General features: G+C 39.8%; 3 protein-coding genes across 6 annotated transcripts in view; 1 reads left to right on the plus strand and 2 right to left on the minus strand.

The window, feature by feature from the left end:
* Window positions 1-91: 91 nt before the first annotated feature.
* On the minus strand, window positions 92-6,597 carry psmd11b (proteasome 26S subunit, non-ATPase 11b). Its single transcript, XM_027029391.3, has 13 exons — window positions 6,481-6,597; window positions 5,008-5,109; window positions 4,697-4,893; window positions 4,478-4,535; window positions 4,165-4,359; window positions 3,874-4,018; window positions 3,360-3,420; window positions 3,180-3,242; window positions 2,961-3,086; window positions 2,699-2,734; window positions 2,402-2,453; window positions 2,137-2,279; window positions 92-1,980 (listed from the first exon to the last, which is right to left on the minus strand). Exons 1-12 carry the CDS (start codon window positions 6,569-6,571, stop codon window positions 2,137-2,139), a joined length of 1,269 nt encoding a protein of 422 aa, XP_026885192.1. The 5' UTR covers window positions 6,572-6,597; the 3' UTR covers window positions 92-1,980.
* A 574-nt stretch (window positions 6,598-7,171) lies between these two features.
* On the plus strand, window positions 7,172-13,281 carry cdk5r1b (cyclin dependent kinase 5, regulatory subunit 1b (p35)). Its single transcript, XM_027029382.3, has 2 exons — window positions 7,172-7,525; window positions 9,097-13,281. Exon 2 carries the CDS (start codon window positions 9,328-9,330, stop codon window positions 10,240-10,242), a length of 915 nt encoding a protein of 304 aa, XP_026885183.1. The 5' UTR covers window positions 7,172-7,525; window positions 9,097-9,327; the 3' UTR covers window positions 10,243-13,281.
* Window positions 13,197-22,104, minus strand: part of myo1d (myosin 1D) — a 49,354-nt gene continuing 40,446 nt past the window's right edge. For 3 of the 4 annotated variants that reach the window (XM_027029383.3, XM_027029384.3, XM_027029386.3), the window contains one exon: window positions 13,197-17,011. In XM_027029383.3, coding sequence (XP_026885184.2) covers window positions 16,855-17,011 — 157 coding nt within the window. In that variant the 3' untranslated portion in view covers window positions 13,197-16,854. The remainder of the gene's footprint in view (window positions 17,012-22,104) is intronic. The other variant, XM_081698286.1, reaches the window with a different exon arrangement.

Here is a 22,104-nt window from a genome sequence, read left to right on the forward strand (position 1 = left end):
ATGGAATATACTTTTAACTGCTTCTCCTAGTTGTCTGGCATGTTAATGTTTTCGAGGTTAAAGTTTGAAGGTCTTCGAAGATATCTGAAAAGTTGTTCAACAGCAGAGATTTATTTGAACTCATCTGAACATCAGATATACCCAGTAAATGCAGTTCCTCGTATGTGTGTGTGTGTGTGTGTATATATATATATGAAAGAAAACAAAAAGAGGAAAAGGGCAACACATTTAAAATGTAAAAAAGGTCACAGAATTTTGTATAAAACTTGGTTTAAAAAAAAAACAAAAAACCCTCAGTTGATCTCACTTCCTCAAGGGTGTCTAAAACAATGGTATCTGTATCCATTGTGCCATTTGCAAAGATGGCAAAGATCTTCCAAGAAAGTATATTCAAATATAGTATAATGGAGGAAGAAAATCTCATTTGGGTACATGGCAATTTGTGTTTGTGTACTCAAATGTCTGTAAACTTAATGTCTAACAACTTTGTCATTACAGAAAACCAATAAAAGCCCTGTTATATTCAACTTGATAACTTTACAGAAAAAAATGACAAGAAAGTTTAGGAGTCCTCCACACAAAAGTAAATTGCTTATTATTGTATTCATCAGTAATCACACATTTAGAAGTGATGTATTTGTGGGGGGGGGTTATATATATATATATATATATATATATATATATATATATATATATATATATATATACACACACACACACACACACACAAAAAAAAAAAAAAAAACAATAACTCGGGGAGCCAAACGGAGAGTGAGCCAGGTGGGCAAACAAGTTACTAACACTTTAAAGTGTCCTTTGAAGTGAAACTTATGGCAACTTTCCCTTTCTGACAATTTGAATTCATAAACAGCTATTGGTACTCATTCCCACCTTACAAACTCAGGTATAAAAGCAAGCATGAGGTTCCCAAGATATAAACTGTTCAAATAAACCACAAAATCATGCAAGAATCACTCACTCTAAACTCAGTTCAAATGAATTAATACAATCTATTATTAGACCTATATTCCCCTGCAACATTTCCCAGCGTGGACCATAACACCCAAGTCACTTAACCAAAGGGAAAATAAGCTCCTTAGAAAGAAAGAAAGAAAGAAAGAAAGAAAGAAAAACACCTTTTTGAGGAATCCTTCTGAAGTCACACTGGCTATTTTAATTAGCAGTATACAACCTGCATACTGTGCTGTGCTAGAACTCAGTACAGCACAAATGCATTAAACAAGTAAACATTTATACAGCTGTCAAACATTAGAATTTTTAATGTTTGGACAAAGTTCCTAAATGAGTTTTCATAAAAAGAGAATGAAAGGGGTGTTTAACACCACCAATCTTTAGAGTTGAAGAAAATGAACTGCATTCTGTATCATGAACAGTATACTGCCAGAGAAAATCGTATATTAAACTTAAGAATTTGTAAAAGATATTAGAAAAATACCCATGACTGGTCTGACTGCTGGCAACTGTGCTTGCTATAGAACCCACAGAATCAAGACGTAACCTGACTAGCTACAACATTTACCATCCACTTCAGAGAGAAAAATGTGCTTCCAAGAGACTAGAACAAAGGGAGACAAACACAGTTACCCACAGTTCTTATTGACCCCCAAAAAACAGGGACTTAGTCAGTATTGCACCTTAGAATGGTTGTAACTTAAACTGTAGAAGAGTTATACATTTCTGTGTGATGACATTTTAAGATTTTATTGAGTTGTACAATATTCCCTGATGGCCATATTGGCCGATGAGTGATACACTGGGAAGAAAATTAAACAGCAAAATTAAGAATAGAGGGATGAAACTGTCCATTGAAAGGAGTCAAAAACTCTCCGTTGGGGAACAGGTGAATCCCATTGTAACTTGTGAATCTATATTGTCCCTTCTCGCCTTGACCAAAAAAGGCTCCACATGTTGGCCACACACATGCAGACATACACTCACACACATCCTTTCATGTTTGTTCTGTTGGGGAGGCAAAAACTTTACATTAGTAATCTAGACAATTACCATAGCAGATATCAACACCACACAAATTCATAGTTAATCAAATTTTAATTATACTTTTGGGATTTGCTTCATTAACAGTACATGATGTGATGTTTACTGCTATTATCTTACCTATGTGAGTTTCTTAGCTTTGTTGTAAAGTGAATCCACAACTTTGCTCATGTTCTGTATGGTTTCAAGGGCTGCCTCATAAGTCTTGTCTACAGGGGGCTCTTCAAATATGATCAGAACTCCCTCACCTTGGTCAAGGATACCTACAATAAAGTATCATTAGCGTTCAGCACTGAGGCACTGTTATCCCTTGCCAAAATCCAATTTAAGTGACACATGCAAAGGCACCATCAAAGCAGCAGCAACCGAACATATGTTGACTTGCCATGAAACTTCTTGTCCAGGATCATTTGTGACAATTTTCTCTCAACTTCACCCTGTAAGCAAAAAACAAGTGAATTCGTGCAGTTTCAGCTGAGCTGTTTGCATACCCATATTAATCTGATTTTCAGCGCCACTCATATGCATGTGTAATTTGATTTAGTTTTGTCAAGAATACCAAGTAGAAGGATTAAAGAAATAAAAAAAAGCAATAAATCAGAGAAAAAACTAATCCATTAAGGAAAAAATGTGAGTTTTTGCGAGTGTCCTAGTTAAAAAAATACCAGTGAAGAGTCTTTACCTTTGAGAGTTTGATGAGACTTGATATGTGTGTTATCTAGAAAATGAAATTAATATTCTTAGGAGATATAAACCAATAAAAAGAATTCAGTTACAGCTTGAAACAAGAACTCCGAAACCTAAATCGGTGGCACTGCTTAACATGCTCTGTGCTGCTGACAAAGCCCGTATTTTGTTGAACTTTCCGGTGAACATTTTAAATGATCTTACATTGTCTTTTTGATTATTGTTGTGGTTAGGGACGTCCCGAGCGCACAACCTACCTGTACCCTGGAAAAGGGTTCAATGACCCGGATCAGGTTCTGCTCTAGCAGGTTGTCGTAGAGTTTAGCCAGGTGCGTGCTGATGATGGGGTCGTCACGCAGCTCTTTTGCGTACTCCGTCAGAGCCTGCACGGCACACATCCAGAGAAGAGGGCAAACAATGAGCAGCAGACACAGACAACTCGCGTGTCCAAATGAATGTCAGCACGCCTGTCTCACCTTTTCAAAGTCTGCTAACGATCTGTTCTTGCTGGCTTGCGCTACACACTTGAGCGCGTCTGTCTGTGACGGGTCAGGAGGGAGAATGGGAGAGCTGCTCAGTTTACACATATAGACATACAGGTGAAGCGAACCTTGGAGAATCACAGAGACATGTATGAATCAAGGTGGAGTGCTTACTTGTCTCCCAGCATACCGTAGTGCCAGCTTGCCACTGATCAAGGCTTGTACTTCTTCTGGCCTAGAGAGCAGCAAAGCAGAAATGAAATTAGTGATATTTGCAGATAGGAAAACAGGGGCACAGCTAAGTGAGCTCAGTTTGTCCACTAATAACATAAGCCATTACTGGTATCCCCTGCTAAAGTGCTATTTGATCTCTTCAAAATACCTGAAAGAAAGTAAATCACTTGCATCTACTTTGTCGCATCATCAACTCATTTTACCCTACAATCACTGCCTGGAAACACTTACTTGTTAACAAGCTTCTAATATCACTTTTCTAAGCTTTTCCTATTATGCTATGCATTGCAAAGCATCTTACTTACAGGACTAAGGTTTCAAATAGCAGTTTGCTTTCTAATGCAACCATAACAACAAAATTCATTCTTCAAGTAGGACAGTGGGTAAAGTTCAGGATCACAAGAAGGACTCCCACACAGGAATAAGTAAAACTACAATCTGTACTTTCACTTACAAGTTGAGCATGATCTTGCAGAGAAGCATGTACTTCAGTGCAGTGATGGCCCTCGGGCTATCAATGGAGTCATAGCCCTCAAAAGCCTCAAAGAAGTATGAATAGGCTGTCTTCCAATCCTTCTCCTCTGCTGCATGGATAATGCCTAGAGTATAAATATGGAACAAATTTCCCACTTCAAGACAGTACAAAATTACATGTATATGGTATGTTTTTATGGTTTATAGCTCAGTGTCTCTGACCTTGACAGAGGAGAGTTAAAATCATGGGCATTATGAGTTTAAGACTTGCCTGACTGCATGTCGAGAGCTGCCTGAAGTTTGGGCGGACAGTAGATGGCATTGGCTGTGGTCCTGGCTGAGGTTAGGGCAGCCCTGGCCTTCGGTAGGTTGCTAAGTGCATGATATGTTTTACTCTCAAGTAGCTGGACTTCCACCAATAAAGCTTTGTCATCCATCTTTTTCAGCTCCTGTAATAACTGGGAGCCTGGGAAACAGTTGATCTTAGCATTTTAGCATATTAACAGAATATAAGTGAGCAAAATGGGCCAAAATGTTGTGATTAGGTCAACAACCCTGCAGACAATTTCTGTAAGGCTACTCACCCAACTGCAGGGCCTCTTGGTACCTCTTGGTGTCAAAATACAGTGAGATCAGACGAGCCTACAGGACAAGAAGATATCATACATGGCATGCCAGTTTTAATATTGACAATTCAAAGCATTATACTTTATTAGTAATATTTATTACTAATATTACTAATCCCTACAGCTACTATAAATATCAGATACTGTATATGGTCAACACTATGACAATATACTTACCTCCAAGGCTTGTCTGAGAAAAGTCCTCTTCTCAGCTTTGGCCCACTCAATGCACTCCAAACACAGCTCTACCTCTTGGCCTGTGGCTGCTTCCATATCCAGGAAGAGATCCAGCAAAGAGCGCACCAGACGTGCAGCTTTTGCCTTGCTTATGGAGATCAGGAAAGGTCTAACAAACTTCAGGAGCCCTCCAAGCTCTAGCATAAAAGAGTGTAACATTACAGTGATGGTCCATGCATAGGGTGCCTATACCACAAAGAGAATATGTTTAACAAATTACAGCTTATAAAACAAATAATAAAAACTGGCACCTGCTGCTTGTCCTGTCTTAGCCAGCAAGGAGCCAAGTTCCAGTATGCTCTGTTCTTTGACACGCACGGCCTCTTCATCATCCTGCTGAACATCTCGTCTGACTGAGGAAACAGACATAGCTCTCAGAACACTGAATGTGTAAGCAAATAATGCACTTCATACACCACACTGAAAGAAATATGGCATCACAGTTACACAAAACAAGATCTGACTGCCACAAGGAAATGCATTTAAGCTGTTTGGAAAGAGTTAGTGCAATTCAAAATCAGAATAAAATGTAAAAGTGCTTCTTATACAGTTTAACTATATAGTTAGTTCTCTTCCTATAGTTATAGACTATATGAAGAGATATAATGACAAGAATAATAATGACAATAGTATAACCGTGTACAGTTTTAAAGTGCATGACATTAGCAATAGCAATAATGAGAAAAGTCAAAGTAACAAAAAGGGATACAATTAGTACAGATGTGTCTGTGAATTCTGCTTCCCAAATGCTCAAATCATCTTAATACTGTGATAAGTAGCTAGCCATGTTAGATAGGAGTTATCAAGGCAAAAAACGCAATATTACCCAACTCCAACCTGGGTGTTAGACCACGACCAGTGTTCGACAATTAACTGACAAATTTAGCTACCTAACCTGGCTAACTTTATGCCATAATGAGTAGCTAGCTAGTACCAGGGGGCCTAAATAACGTGCAAGATAACTAAGATTACTAACGTAACGTTACACTAGCTGGCTTCCCATCAAGGTTATCGGGTAGCAATGTAATTGCCTTTTCCCAGTAACTGATAACGTTAACTAACGATACTAGTAAAGGCTGAGAATAAATGTGAGCACAATTAGCTAACTCAGGCTACTAACTCACGGCGATGTACAGCTAGTGTTATTTAAATCGCTAGTTAACCTAGCGATCTTAGCTGTGTGAATACTGTCATCAGTTTTAAATGTCGTCCCCTTGTTCATCCAGATAACCTCAAATTACATTTGGTTAGCTAACGTTAAATTAAAACGAAATAAGTTGATTACTCTCCGCAGACGGTATCGACAGAACTTGGGGGTATGAAAAGATGACAGCTACGTTATTTAACTAACTAATCATAATTTTACTTGGACAATTAGCCATCTTTTTTACGCTAACCACCTAAAAGCCCCAATAGTAGAAAGCTGACCATATAACCCGACGTAATTCGCTAGCTAGACAAGATAACTTAAATTGTATTGGCTACATTAGCTCCCATTAGCGAGAAAGCTAGCCAGCTACCCTGCTTAACCAGCTAGCGTTAGCCCGCTTAGCTAAGATGCTGTCAACTCGTCGCTTAGCTGACGAGCTAATCTGCTAGTAGCACAGTGCAGTGAGTCAGCACCGCAAGCAGCCGGCTCACGGTCGGAAAGAGACTGCTGTCAAAGTTGTTCTAAGTAAAATAAAAATCAATAAAATATTCACGAAATACTCAGAATGGCTTACCTATTGAGTGAAAAATATCGATAGAAGCGTTTCGGTCCGTGCTGATAAGAGACTGAGCTCTCTGAAACTCAACCACTGCTGCGGCTGCCATCTTCCCTATTCAAAACCTGAATACCCACAAACACTTGCGAAAGACAACCGGAAAAACGTACTGACGAACACACCGAATGCAAGGGTATTCTGGGCCTTGAAGTACGGCCAAAACTACAAATTAGTTATGTGTATTTACGCAATTGTAATTGTGACTACTGCCCAAGTGAGTAAGCTTCATGATCAGGCAAAGCCCGAGGTCTATAGGTCTGTAACCTAATGCAAAACAGGCTTGGATGTAAGAGTTTAAAATGTGCGCATTATTAGTGTTTTGTTTTTGTTTTTGTTTTTGTTTTGCATTTTAATTTGTTAGCTTGTTCTAGTGGCCATACTAGCGCACTGTGATATATTTAGTTTGGTTAAAAATTGTTAACAATGTGCTGTAAAACATCTGCAGAAAGGTTACTAATATTTTCTTTCATAAAAAGAAGAGAAAAAAAACACTCTATATATAAAGCGCTTTTGGCCTCGTAAATAAAATCGCTACAGTTTTGAGTGCTTTGTTTACCCAATGCAATCTTCTTGGGTGGAGTTTATAAAACAGCACCAAGGACAGAGCACGGAGCGGCGCTCGCCCACTGCCCATAGCCATATACCGCGCATGTGCCGCTACAGTTGGTGTCAGCGCAACATTCACCTAAACCCTCGTTTCTGGCGGAGAAGACCGATAGCACAGCTTCATAGTTCTCAGCATCTCTGTCCAAGGGAGACACCAGTATCACTACAGAACAAGAGCGCCAGCCGAGACCTTAGACAAGGCGTGCGGATTTTCTTGTTTTGTTAAATAAGGCTTTTCTCTGGATTCCTCTTTTTAAATTTATTTTGGTTTTTTAAAACGCATTCTTTTATGTGGTTATTGCTGTGTCACCTTGATGCGTAGCAGATCAAAGGATATACAGAAACAGCCATTACTGCGGCTCTTGGTTTCTCACATCATCGTGGAGAAAATTATACAGTAAGTAGCATACAATTAACAGCTTTTTGAACAACAGACATTGAAGCAACCGGGATTTTTTGTTGTTGTTGTTTAGAAAATGACATTAGCATTACCTTCGACTTTGTTGTATATCTAGTTAGCCTATTTTAAAGGAGATTAATGTAATATTTGCTGTGCTGGCGTTACTAAACACAGGTGCTTGGTGGACTAGCTTTAGTAGAGTTAATAATTTCTTTCAAATAGAGAATAAATTATACAATTGCGGAATTTGCGCAGGCCTGTATCCATTGACGAAAATTATTGTTATAAGGTCTACACAATTTCAGAACCTTGGACAGCCGCTTACACATAGGCGGTACACACAAGCAACGAAACCCTGTACTCACAAATGGCAAATAAAAATAGGCTTTTGAAATATATTACCCTGGAAAAATATTAATTTCATATTTTCCTTTATATTTAAGTTGATTATCTGCCATCCTTAAGAAGGCGAGACATATAGCATATGTCTGCAAGGACTAACTTATCGGCTGTCACTTGCTGTAACTTTGTTTATCTTATGAACAATTTTTGCATATATGACACGTTGGTAGTATTTATCGTGTCTAGAATACCAACATATTTTTATTAGTTTCTATATCCTCTGCATGTTTACTGTAGACGAATCAGATGTTTATGTTTTGCACTTCCATTTTAAAACATACATGGCAGGATAGGTACAGGAGTGCTAGCATTAATTCTACAGAAGCATATCAAAAACAGTAGACAATAGAATAATTTCATGATTACCACAATTATTTACTTTCATGTTACAAATTCCATAGGAACCTAGGCGGTGGGGGTGTAGGGGTTTGGGCCCTAAGAAAGGTTTATGACGGAACAGCTTATACGAAATTTAGCCTATGCGAAATATTGCACTTTATGGTGGTATAAGATTGTCCTTGAACAATGCGGAACAATTATGTAGAGATCAGTCCACGAAATTATCTAGAAATGTAATTGTACAAATATTCTTCTTTAGAAAATTTAAGTTTTCTCATGCTGGCATATTTTCTTATTGTGCTTTAGTATATGCTTTTAGGTGATTTTCATATTCTTTATTATTTTATTATAGACCATTTTATATTTCATTAGTTGGTGTAGTGCAAGTTAACCGCTGCTTAATTTGACCTTGATATCTTTTAATTGGTTTTTGATTAGCCTACATATTTAGGCCTATTATTGCTAAAGAGGAAAGTGGTCCAGTGGGCTTTTGTAGGACTATTCAGGTTCATCTTAAAGAAATATAATGCAGAGTTCTGTGTTTGCATCCAAAACGTTAGCCTATTAGTATTTCAGTAAACTGTAAGCTGCAGCAGGAATATTGAATGGATGTTCAATGTAGACAGCCAACGCCTTGTTTTTCAGAATCTAAATAAACAAACAAACAAAAACATATTCTGGACATGTTCTTCAGTATAAATTAGCACCTTATTCTTACATTGCAAAAATTCTGGGAAGAAAGTACAGAAACAAAATGGAGTAAAAATCATCAGAATCAGTGCAAAACTGTTATTGTCAGTACTGAAATGTGTGTTTCATTTTTACAGATATTGAAATAAAAGAATATTGGATCAACGAAGGAGCTCATTTATTCCTTGTCCACCCAGACCCCATTGCTCATTAGGCTGATCACTAATTCAGGTTTTGATGCTGAACAAACATTAAGCCTGGTGTTTGGGTCTCCAGTTTTGGAAGTAGTGAGGCAAGACCCTCCAGAACCAGGTCTAGTTTGTGGTGATCTCCTGACCTAGAGACCCTGCCCACCCTCCACTGGCACCATGGGAACCGTCCTGTCACTCTCTCCCAGCTACCGGAAGGCTGCCCTCTTTGAGGATGGCCCAGCTACGGTGGGCCACTACACAGCCGTTCAAAACAGTAAGAACGCCAAAGACAAGAACTTGAAGCGCCACTCACTCATCAATGTGTTACCATGGAAGCGGATAGTAGCTGTTTCAGCCAAGAAAAAGGGTTCAAAGAAGGTGCAGCCAAACACCACCTACCAGAACAATGTCACCCACCTGAACAACGAGAACCTGAAGAAATCACAGTCCTGTGCCAACCTATCGACATTCACCCAGGACCAGTCAAGTCCATCCAATCAAGGCTCCAAAAGCTCAAACAATGTGGCCTCTTCAGTCAAGAAAGCACCTCTGTCCAGCTCCAACGTGGCACCTGGCACACCCAAGAGAGTAATTGTTCAGGCTTCAACTAGTGAATTGCTACGCTGCCTGGGTGAATTCCTGTGCCGGAGGTGCTACCGCCTCAAGCACCTTTCTCCTACTGATCCAGTGCTTTGGCTCCGCAGTGTGGACCGCTCCCTGCTGCTGCAAGGTTGGCAGGACCAAGGCTTCATCACTCCAGCTAATGTCGTCTTTGTTTACATGCTCTGTCGGGACGTGGTCTCCTCAGAAGTGGCATCGGAACACGAGCTGCAGGCGGTGCTGCTCACCTGCCTCTACTTGTCCTACTCCTACATGGGAAATGAGATCTCCTATCCCCTTAAGCCATTTTTGGTGGAAAGCTCCAAGGAGACCTTCTGGGACCGCTGCCTGTCCATAATCAACCTGATGAGCGCCAAGATGCTGCAGATCAACTCAGACCCACACTTCTTCACCCAGGTGTTTGCAGACCTCAAGAACGAGAGCCAGAAAGAAGAGGAGAGGAGCCGTTTACTCATTGGGCTGGACCGGTGAGGAGAAGGCAAGAGAGTGCTTGGAGTGAGGCTGAACCCTAGTCTGGAATTTTTTAGTAGGTTCCCCAAAAACTAAAATAATACATCTGAATTGGCAAATGATACTGTAGACTTAAGTCTTGATATTATGAGAACATGTTCAGTAAGTCAAAATGAACCCTTTTGTTTAAGACTTTGAATGGTGATCTGAGTAGTGTTGAACATATTCAACAATTACTGAAAAATATTTTTAATTGGATTTTAAAGCTCTTCATAATTTGGGTATGGTAAAGAGGTAGGCTTTGCTTAGACCCAAAACAGAAATGCCAGATGTGGGTTCAAGCAAATAGTCACATATGGTTAATATTCAAAATCACCACCATCACCCCCTGCTTCCAACAACAAAATATGAAGATAAACAACAGAAAATAATACAAAAGCGAAAAGACCTGAAGGAATAAAAGACCGATTTGCAGCATCGAATGTGTCGAGACCCTATGCTGCGGCTAGCTAGCCACTGACTACTGGAGATGTGCACTGCCTTGTGGGTAAAGGCCTCAGCCAGACTGGCCCGCTGCTGACAGTAAGCACTGAGACTTTGATTAAGACGCAGAGGACATCCAGCTGGATGCTCACTGAATGACATGCACTTTTGCTGCAGTAGCGGTGTGCCTAAACACATCTGTGTTCACTAGGAAAAAGAGTGGCGCTCCAGTGATATATTTTATGTGTGTCTGTAGACGCAGTTCCTGGGTTCCACAATAAGGTGATTTTTGAAAATGCATCAGCATTGCACAGCAGGGTTGGATAGACAATGTGAGATTTGGCATGCTGATATGAAAGACCTAATTTATTTTCATCTATGAATAGAATTAAGTGGATGTTCTACTCTCCTAAGGTGTGCACATCTGGGGCTTTTTCCATTGATTTACTAGTTACACTTAATTTTTTTTTATTCAAAAATATGAAGGAATGCATGTATGCCATACAATTTGTATGGTGTCTTGAAAGCATAAAATTATTTCTTTAAATTCAATTTGTAGAAACAACCACATCTGCATTTAGGGAATGCAAATATAGTTTATTTAGTTATGCTTGCTACAATGAGCCATGATCTTACAAGGTATCTTATGTTGTTTTGTCTTAAGTGTGTCACTGTCTAGTTTGAGAAAGAATTCATTTAGTGAAAAAGCTCTGTAAATTTTATAGAAACAGTGCCATACCTATGATGAAAGTCATGTAGGTCTAAAGGACACACCAAAGGAGGGCATTTTTTAATGGTTCCTTAATATTAAGAATATCTATGAATTCTTAATTTATTGCTGTTTATTTATTCTCTTAGGACATCCTTTGTATTTAAAAATTAGTAATGTATTGTACAAATTGCTGGTACAATTGCTACTTCCACATGTAGCATTTAGATGTAGGCTATTTGTGACCTTGATACCTTTGGTGGAAATGAAGATTATGGTTGATGCAAACATGCATTTGAATGATTTAGCTAAGGATATTATGTCTGAGAGCTTAGTTCAAAACCAGTCAAATCTGAGCATCACCAGGTAACACAATTTTCCAGTAGGTTTCAGCCCAGATATCTGAGACCATTCTTTCTCTAACCTGCAACACAGGTGCAGGAGTATTATCTGTTGGAATGTTTCATGTATCAAAAGCAGAAAAACAATCATTAACATTATTTCTCTTTTAAGTCATTTATTGTCACCATGGAAAGTGATAGCCTTTAACACCATGCTGACTCTTACAGGAACAAAGTTCCCTGCAGTGGACTGGATATGATGGGGTCAGGGGCCTGTTTGACCTCTGCTGATCTCAGCAAGATTTTAGTTGGACTAGCCAGCTGATATGTGTAGGTTTAGGAACATAAAGTCACTGAATGCTGAATGAAACAGTTATCCTAGTTGGTGGGCATGATGCCTTTGTTTTTTTTTCTAAATTGGGATAACTGCGATTGTGATGTCAGATTTTGTGTAAAAAAGAAAATGGTGAAAAGGAACAGCTCATTGTAACCTTGGTACATGTAATTAATTTGTGACAGAAAACTGAATCCTCATTTCATGAGAAGTTAAAAAAATGTCATCCTCTAAATGCCCACTTTCTAATCACTAAGTACGCATGCTTTCTTTCAGTAGTAGTGGATCTCAGATTTCTTTACAGAGCTACAAAAACTGATAATCATATAAGCAGACACCATTTATCCCTGTATAGTACTTATGAAACGAGAGCTGCCCCTAAAAGCTGGACAGCGTACATGTACGAAATGGGATGACTTTGGAGTGCTTTCACTGCTGTGGTGCTGTGCGCAACAGAAGACAGGAGAGGCAGCAATGTTCTCATTAACGTGCAGTGAGGGGGTTCAGATAAGGCTGCTGATTAGCACCATAGGGACTTGCATTTTTTTTTTCCTGGACACAGTTCAGAGGAGGCTGAAGGGGCTTTCAGGTTCCAGGGACAGATCCAGGGGAGTCCTGCTCACTGCCTGTGGGCCATCGCTTGCCACCATGCACAACAATGTGCCAATTTTTTTTTCTACTCGCACCACTGACTAGTCATTCAAAAAAGAGGGAAAAGCTTTTACAACTAAAAAAAAAAAAAAAAAAAAAAAAAAAAAAAGGAAGGTACTAGATTAAGATGCTTTTTTTTTCTTTGACTTGTTACATTTTTTTTTTTTTGTAGAACAAAATGGACAGTGTTACAAAGGGAGAAAAATGGAGAGGCACTCTCAATGACTGCATGTGTGTGTGTGTGTGTGTGTGTGTGTGAGAGAGAGAGAGAGTGAGTGCATGAGAGCTGATTTGTACAGAGAAGTGTAGTTCTTTTTTTCTTATGGGGTCTGGGGAGAATACAAAGCACCGCTTTTTAGAGAGGAACACAGCATGGGCTGGAGTTTGACTGGTGGGTGGGTAGGGTATCGAACTGGTACAATTACATCCTTAGAAAAAAAGAAAACCAAGGTGTTGCTGTAATTTAACTCTTTCAGTTTGGTTCTGCTTATTTTTATTTATTTTTGTACTGTGATGGAAAATAAAATGCACTGATCGTTAAAGATGCACAGAAGTGTGTTATTCGTTTTCTCTTTTCTATTATTTTTTAATTCCCCATTTCATTCCTAATTTTGGGATTCATTCAGTTCACTGCTCTGGCACTTTCTAGTTTCCTACAAATCAATGTGACATCATGCATGACAAAATATTTAAGAAGTGTAAAGATTATATTTACTGTTTCAGGAGTTACACATTACATTTGATATTTGCTCGCTAAACAGGAAGAAGTCTGAGCACAGGTGTAAAGATTTTCAGCAATGGAATGGCAAAGTGCCTTGACATTGCCCAGGTAGCCAGCTCTCTGGTAGGAACAGCAGACTGGTGGAGTGGTGGGCTACAGCATCAGGTTAGATTTCTGTGAGATGTGGCTGGGGTTTTGTGGACACAAATAAGCCTGATCAACATCAGAACCGCACTGACCGGAAGATCATCCAGAAAACTAGTGCTCTCATCATTCATAATGGTGGTAAGAGAATTGTCACATTCCAAGTAGATGTTCCTGCAGGATTTATGAGCATTTGGTCATGTTTATTTAAGCAGTGATATTTGGTACATATATTAAAAAAAAAAAAACTAAAAAAACCCCCCACACCACCACCATCGGAAAACGTCAATAACTGTGTCAACAGTTCTCAAAAAATTAGGCACCAAATTTTTTTTTACCCCTTTTCTTTAGGTACCTGAAGAACATTAATTTGCAAAACAACAAGTATTTTCCTTAATATTTGAAAAAAAAAGGTTTAAACAATAGGCAAACAAATGACAGTAAAATACAACTGAAAAAGATCTGGTTTTGAAAGACAAAATGAACATTCCTTTGATTTGGTTTCTCCATAACTTTACATCTAAAATTAATTAATTAAATACATGAAATCTAAAATTAGGAATGTTTTGAAAAAAAAAAAAAAAAAAGACATAACAGCAAAATTATACAGAATAGAACAAGTCACAAATGCTGACAGGTTTCTACAGATCTAAAACTGTTCAGCACTTTGTCCAAATCACAGAGATTCATCACAAAGACTTTCAGGCAAGATCAACCCAATGAGCAGAGACAAGAAGATGGCTATAGTCCAAAGGAGTAGAAACAGAACTAGGTTTTATACAACTAAATTACTAAAGCCCTCTTTAATCCTAGTGAGTACATACTAGAAGTTTAGTTCTGCATAATCCAAGAGTGCAGAGATTTAAAGATGACTGGTTACTGAGAAACCCGGAACTTGATGGAAGCTATTTTGATTTTATAGTAATGATATTGAAACCTGAAGTATAAAAATAAATAAATGTGAACAAAACCATATCAAATGGCAAAAACATCACCTTATGCTTTCAGTTCACTACCTAAAATACATGGCTGCATGAAATATGCATGCTGGCCCGATCTGGAATGCAGCCAATAGCCTTGAGGAGAAATGGCCTGTGGTCGACTACTTCTGCGCCCGAGAGCTTGTCTGAGCCCTCACCTGCCCAGCAGACAGCTTTGACCAACCAGGTATCCAACAGGGGGTCCGTGGTTTCAGTGCCAGGGCGAGAGACACAGAGAAGCAGACGCGTGTGCCTCTCTCCCTCGCTGTGTGCAAGGTGGCACAGTTAACTGAGACAGAAGGGAACAAGAGCGGAGGATAGCTGAGTAAAGGACTAGGGAGGAAGGGGAGTGTGTGAAGGAGATTGGCTAACTTTGTTCCAAAACAAAGGGATTTCTCCATACATAAAGACATCAAAGGACAAGAACCCGCTGGAAGTGGAAGAGAGCGGCAGAATATTTTTAAAACCTGCCAAAAGAAATAACTGCGTCAAGCTGTATGCGGCTGTGCGAGGCTTGTTTTTCCAACCTTACCTCATCTTTGATGAGGATCAGTATTTGTGATTATCTGTTCCAAATTTTAGTGGTCTAACAATGGACATTAGACTTAGTATTCCTGCACCAATTAGATCCATTTCAATATTTACTGTTGAAAGATATGGATATCTAGTAATAATTTATGGCCAAGGACAATTAAAGATGACAAGAAAATGACATGAAATAAAAATTCTCCTCCAAACCTTTAGTAAAGATATTAAAATTGAATAAAAATTAGGAAACAGATTAACAAAGGTTTGCTCAGGAAATAAATCCTGAAGCAAGTCCCTTTTTACTTTGCCACTTCTCTCAGCAAAGGGCTCTTGAAAAAGGAGCCAGACTTCCTGGAGGCTGCGCTCCGAATGCTGCACTCCTGATTTGGTAAATACGAATGAACAATTCTCTCTGGGTTCTCACTCAACAGTGCACCTTCACTCACACATGCATGCATGCATGCACACTCAAGATATCTCCATTTTACATTCAGATTATGACACATTATCTCTGATTACCTTTATTAATGATCACATAGAGTAACTAACACCTTCAGAAGGTAATAGAGTGTATACCATAGATTGGGTACAGTATAGTCAAAATTGTATGCTTGCTAGTATGGAATAATCAGGCTATTTAGGCTTGGGGGGGGGGGACGGACATACATTTGGCTTAAAATAACCTTCCTTCATTCCAAATATTAATAAATTACGTGTCTTTGTAAATGTGAAAGTCAGATATTACCCATTAAATGTACATGACAGTCATATCTTATCCCTGTCAAACAAACATGACAGAAGTGCTCAAATGAGCATATGCCTTTCCAAGTGAGTGCAGGATCAATAACTAAAATCGAGCAGTCTTTTCTGTCGGGCTTTGTCCTGCAGGAGAGAGAGAGTGCTCCCACAGGGTTTTCATTGTAAGACAGACATTTCTATCAGCACACTTGTTAAGAATCTAGACCATTTATAACAACAAAAGAAATCGCTGCCTCTTTATAAAATTCCTGCCTTTTGTTAACTGTCTCACTTGTTTCACAGACATGTGACTGTGTAACTTAGATGTGTAAAAATCGTATATAATCTAGCTATATAAATTGTGGTACAAAATCCTTTTACATCTGCATCTGAAACTCCATATATGAAATATGCATAACAAGACAAAAGAATTTAAGTTATGAAACACTTACGAGCAGTTAGTGAGTTTATGGATATGCTCAACATATCCCTCTAGAAAGCCTACGGGGAACAAGCCGGGATGTCAGTTACATGACCACTATGATCTAGGATATGCATAAACCTGGAATCATATCCATACTTGGTCCCAAATGAATGCTTCATCAAAAACAAAAATATTCTCTTTAAACAATAAAAACCCCTATTTCCAGCATATTTGCTATATATTTCAAATAGTTGAATCTTATGTTTCCTATAAATATTTACTATGCGTTTCCCTTTAATTTGGCTGAAATTATAAATAAATAAACTTTGAGACATCAGTGACCTTACTGATGAATTTGAAATTAGGTGCATTTCATATATGCACCTCGGGTGTTTCTTGATTAAATATCATGCTGAGTTTTCAGGGACATTCCTCCCCATCACTATACTCCTTAGACATCCTATGGTAGAGAAATCTTGCCTATATCAAGGCAAATTTGTATGGCTTTAATTTTGAAATTAAACTGAAGCATGACTTGACACGACAGTGGATGATGTTGTGCGGTCTCCATTCTTGTACTTTAGTTGCCTGGCACCGCCAATATGTAGCCCGATCGGCTCTTGGTGAAGTCAGGCTGTGACTGGTTAATCTTGGTCTCCACAACAACAGTACACTTCCTCCCATTCATACTGCACTGAATGGGATTTGCAATGTTCACCTGAAGCTTTCTCTTCTCACTAGAGAGAGAGAGAGAGAGAGAGAGAGAGAGAGAGAGAGAGAGAGAGAGAGAGAGAGAGAGAGAGAGCGAGAGAGAGAGAGAGAGAGAGATTGGATTAGATCAGAAGAATGCTTTTGGGCTGCTCTGTAGCAAGCTATTTCTTGGAGCAGTATATTAGTGTAAAGACAAATTTGGTTTCCCAATCAGAAATTATCTATATTCTTTGGCTCTTTGAGCCAGTTGTGTATGTTAATTATGTTGGATGTTCCTGGGCAGATGGACATTTCTCTCCAATATGATCAGTATATTTTATATGAGTGAATGTGAGGATGTTTTTGAAGAGATTGAACGGAGAGGAAGTACAGAAAAGTTGCGGGAAAATTTATAGATCTACCCCGAAGCCTTAAAACATGGGCAGCAGTACTCATTAAAGGCTTTATTGAGCTGTTAATCATTCTTGTCAGACCCAAGCTTTATTGTAAACCCTCCAAAAACCCACTAAAAATTAGAAAAGCTTTCGAACAACTACAGTATGAGTATGTCTCGATTTCTCTTCCATGGCAAAAGGAGGCAATAAGGCTAATACCACACGTATCCCACTGGCCCCTCATGAGCCTTTTAAAATGAGCTGAAGTAAAAAAATATATGAAGGGATCACTGTGATTTAGAGCAAAACCGTGACTACTGAATAATGTTCCTAATTGGTGACAGTTTAGAGGACTGACCTTAACAGCAAAGGTTATCTAAGAAATCCTGCTGATTAAAGAAATCCTCACAGCAATAACCCTGTCATCCCAAGCACATCTTTAAATTAGCTCCTATACGAGCCAGGCTGCTGCACCAGCCATTTCTATGGCAACTCCGTAAAGGTTTACTCTTACCCTTCTTCATCCTTTCTCTTCATATGGAGGGCTGCAAGGAAATAGCTCAAAATTGCATTAATAAAGCAATGCACCCATTATAAAAACAGTTCTAAAACATTCATTTAAATAAGACGAGTGTTCGTTCCTTGTAAAGAATTTTCCTGATTTTTGCTTTCAAATTTCTGCAAAGGAAGGGAAGGAGCCCTTGTGGTACCCTCATCCATTGTTTGCTCATTGCTACTGCTATTCCATGTTGTCGTCTACCAGTGTGGTTAGTCAGCTAAGCTTAGGAGTGCCATCATTTTTAAACCAAACAGAAAGAACAGCAACTTCATGTCAATAAAACAGCAGTAAGAAAGAGGTGTTTGGATTAAATGTGAGGATGTAGCCTGGAAAGAGTCAACACATTTGCTGAGGAAGTGAAAGGAAAGCCATGGTTACATTTGGCCTGCCAAATGTATATCAAATAACGATATAGCAAGAATATGAAATCTGACTTCTCAAAAATGACATGCTATTGCCACCTGGCTGGAGTAGTACCACCCTTACATCTTAATGCAAATTATGGCAAATCCTACAACTGATAAGTCTGTTGGAAGATCAGCAAGATAGAAACAGAAAAGGAATGTCTGAAAATAGAAGGGTAAAGAAATCTGGGAACTGCCCACTCAGAAGACACTTCCTCTGGGCCAGACTCAATCACTAAGGGATCAGAAGCAGAACACACCACGTGGCCCACCAGAAAATCAATTCCAGCTCTGTCCCCCCCCCCCCCCCCCAGAGCTTGTGTCCTCCGGTGATTCAGTGAGACCAAAAAAGGAAACAGAGAGAGAGCGACAGAGAGAGAGAGTGAAAAAAAGAGAGATGTATATCTGTACACCAGCAGAAGGGAGTTTGAGGAGGATGCACTCTGTAGGACACTTCTGATGTGAAAGATGACCTACAGCCTGGCTGGCAGTCCCAACTTTCCTTCGGTATTTCCTGGCAGACGTTGCTGGGCTTTAGAGAGCTATAAAAACACAAGCCTGTTCTGATCAATACTCTGTGTGTGCCTGTGGGGGTGTGTGCACTGTCTGTGTTTATTCACATCCTTATTCACATCTGATAAAGTCTAGGGTTTGAGGACTTTCTGGGGGGGAGAAGGCATAGGAAAGATGGGTAGAAGACGGGCACAGGTCTAATGAAAAGTCCATCCCTACTACCTAAAGCCAGCAGACACGCTTCAGGCCAGCTGCCCCCCTGCACATCAGAGGCAACTACAAAGAGCACTGCTTACTGTGAGCTGATGAGCACCTACAAAGCATCTTGCGTTTCATCCCTCATCGCCATACCGTCTACTGGTATGGAAAGCACCCCCTTTTCCAAGAACTCAACTCTCTCATCACTCTGCCCCTCTAACTCTCTCTATAGGTCACATGGCGGCAGCGCATGCCTCACATGCCCACACCCCGCCCCTTCTGTTCAGAAAATTAAGCCACCCTTCTGAGGTTGCTAATAATAAACCCTGCTATAGAGCGCAGAGGGATTAGCACAGAGCTAGCCTTCCCCATCCCTGCCTGCTGCTACACTGAAAAGACCCTCCTACCTGTAAAAACACTGTAAACTTTACTGCTGTTATGTTGTATTATGGCAGTATAATTCAGAACACAGAGGGCAAAAGGACATTCTGGTAAACCAAAACAGTCTGGCTTTTATTGATTGGGGTAATTTTTGGATGACAGATAAGGGCTACTGTCCTGCCAGCTATTTATTTTATAAGAAAAGTAACTGTCAGCAAATTTTGATAGAGATTCAATATATTAGAACTGCCTGTAACTCACAATGACCACAGAGACTTGAAGCTTTAAATACCCAATTTTTAGTCAAACCGTAATGATAAACTCAGTTTTAATTTTTCACTAAATACGTTTTACTGCTTTTTAATGTTTGTATGTTTTCCATAAAATTGTCAAGTTGCAAATGAGATCTCTGAAATCCCAGGTGTCATACTAAAGAAAAGCACCTTAATTAATGGCAACATGCTTTGTTTTTTCCCCATAAATAGAAAATTGTGTCAAATTCATCTCAAAGAACATAAGGCTCAAAGGCATCAGCCCTGATTGTGGCTAATATAAAACCCAAACAAACCCCACTGCTGAGGGGGCTGAGAAGTGTCCTGCCACCATTTCCTCTGTCTAAACCAGAGCTATTATTTATTTATCCAGTCCACACAGAAACCCCTTTGTTTCCAATACTTTTATGAGCCACATGAGTGCCGCAGATCTGCTGCAGATGTCTTTACTTCTGCTCGCTTGCTCTCTCTCGCTCTCTCACACACACACACACACACACACACACACACACACACACACACACACACAGTTCTCAAACAGTAAGTAAGCTACAACTCTTAAGGAGATTACCAAGTAGGTCATTTAGAAGCAAAAGGGAAAAAGAGCTTAACAGCAAAAAAACGTATTGATCAAAGGCCTCCTCCTTCACATGGAGAAGAGCGAGGGGATGCGATGACACCAGCGAAAGGTAGATCATGAAGGCAAGCTGAGGAAGCTCTGCAGTGGAGCTCCACAGAACAGTTTCCCAGAAGTCAGAAGATCAAAGCAGGCTCTGCTGCCTGTAGACTCTTTTACCATGTCTTTCCAGCATCTGAGTGAGTTGCATGGATCAGTCTAGTGAACGTAAGAAAAATCCGGCTAATCCAGAGAGAAGTTGAACAGATAAGTTTTAATGACCATCTCACCTAGGGACAGGTCTTGGTGCTGATTATTTGTTGAGGCAGAAACATGGTACTCAATGAGCAGACCTTAGTCTCAAGTCCATTATATGTGTGGGGTCAATCACCTGTGCTGAAGGTTTAGCACCAAACAGGCGCACCGATGGGATTTATCCCGGTCGAATGAGTGGACACACAGGGAGTGGTGTGTATGCTGCCAGAAGCAGGGCACATCTTGCCAGATTCCAGATGAAAAGGAAATCCCCCCCATGTAAGGCTGTAGGACACTCATGCACCCAGGACAATCTGCTCCTGACTGTTCCTAACACAAGGGGACAGATGCCCTGTGTAAAAGTGCATGCACCTTACATCCTGCCTCTATTGTAATCTCCTCCGCAGGCTAAAAATGATTCTGCTTCCCAAATGGATTTGGTCAAGGGATATGATCAGTTACAATGACATTCATCAACACAGACACTGAAAATGTCTATGCAAGTCTTAACCTGCTATTTTACAAAAAGCACAGTTGGTGGTCCACATGTAACAGTATTAAGATCTTACTTGTTAAGATGAAAGAAATTAAATAAATCAATAATGTTGATTTAAAATCAAAGAGGAGAGGGGAGTATCTACATTATCAGTTTGCTGAATTCATCCATGACTAACCTCTCAATACACTTTAATGGCCATTCACATTTCCCTGTTAGAACACAATAGATCAACCATGAAGAGACTCACTATTGATTAGCAATAGTGGCCTGAAACAGGAAAGAGGACAGGAAGAGTAGTATGGAGAGCAGGGTTTTTGGAGCAGATGCACATATGGATGGGGGGGGGGGGTGCTGCTCAGCTGGAGGTGAGGAGGTAGATATTGTTAGTGCTCGCAAGGTATTGGGGTTTTCAGCCGAGGAGACGAGGCATGGTTGGGATTATGGAGCTGCATGGACTATAAGTGGTTCACACTGAGCAGGTGGACAAAATGTCTGTAAAAAGAGCAAGTCCTAGTGCAGAGCTAACTGAAGGACGCGTCACTGTAAAACAGCTGCCCTGTGAACAGCCGCACTATAAACTGGAAAGGCCCAGAGACTGGGAGGAGGAGGAGGAGGAGGTGTTGGGTTAGCTGCTAGTGCTGTGTTCTGTGTGTCTGGCTGGTTTAAGATGGAGAGCAAGTAAAATGGAGCAAGAGAGCGAGAGAGACCAGGAGGAGCAGCAATGCAGGGCTTGTGAAAGTAGGTCACATTCACTCACACACACACAGAGAGACAAACAGACACACGCACAACACTGAGCCGGCTACATTCATCCATCTACCAACAACCCAAATGACCCCATACACCCCCTCAGGCTTTAGTGGAAAGTGACAAACTACCCTGATGCGCAGAGCTCAGTTAAAATAGCCGTGCTTTCCAGGAAAAATAAAGAAATAAGCAAATAAAATAAACCAGTGTGTGTGAGTGTGTGGTAATGTCCCAGACATATGTCCACAGAAGGAATCATAATATAATGAAAGACTAACAGATTGTAAACATTCAAGGTTCT

This window comes from Electrophorus electricus, chromosome 15 (genome assembly GCF_041902795.1).
Source record: "Electrophorus electricus isolate QZ-2024a chromosome 15, ASM4190279v1, whole genome shotgun sequence".
In the NCBI taxonomy this organism is placed as follows: Eukaryota; Metazoa; Chordata; class Actinopteri; order Gymnotiformes; family Gymnotidae; genus Electrophorus; species Electrophorus electricus.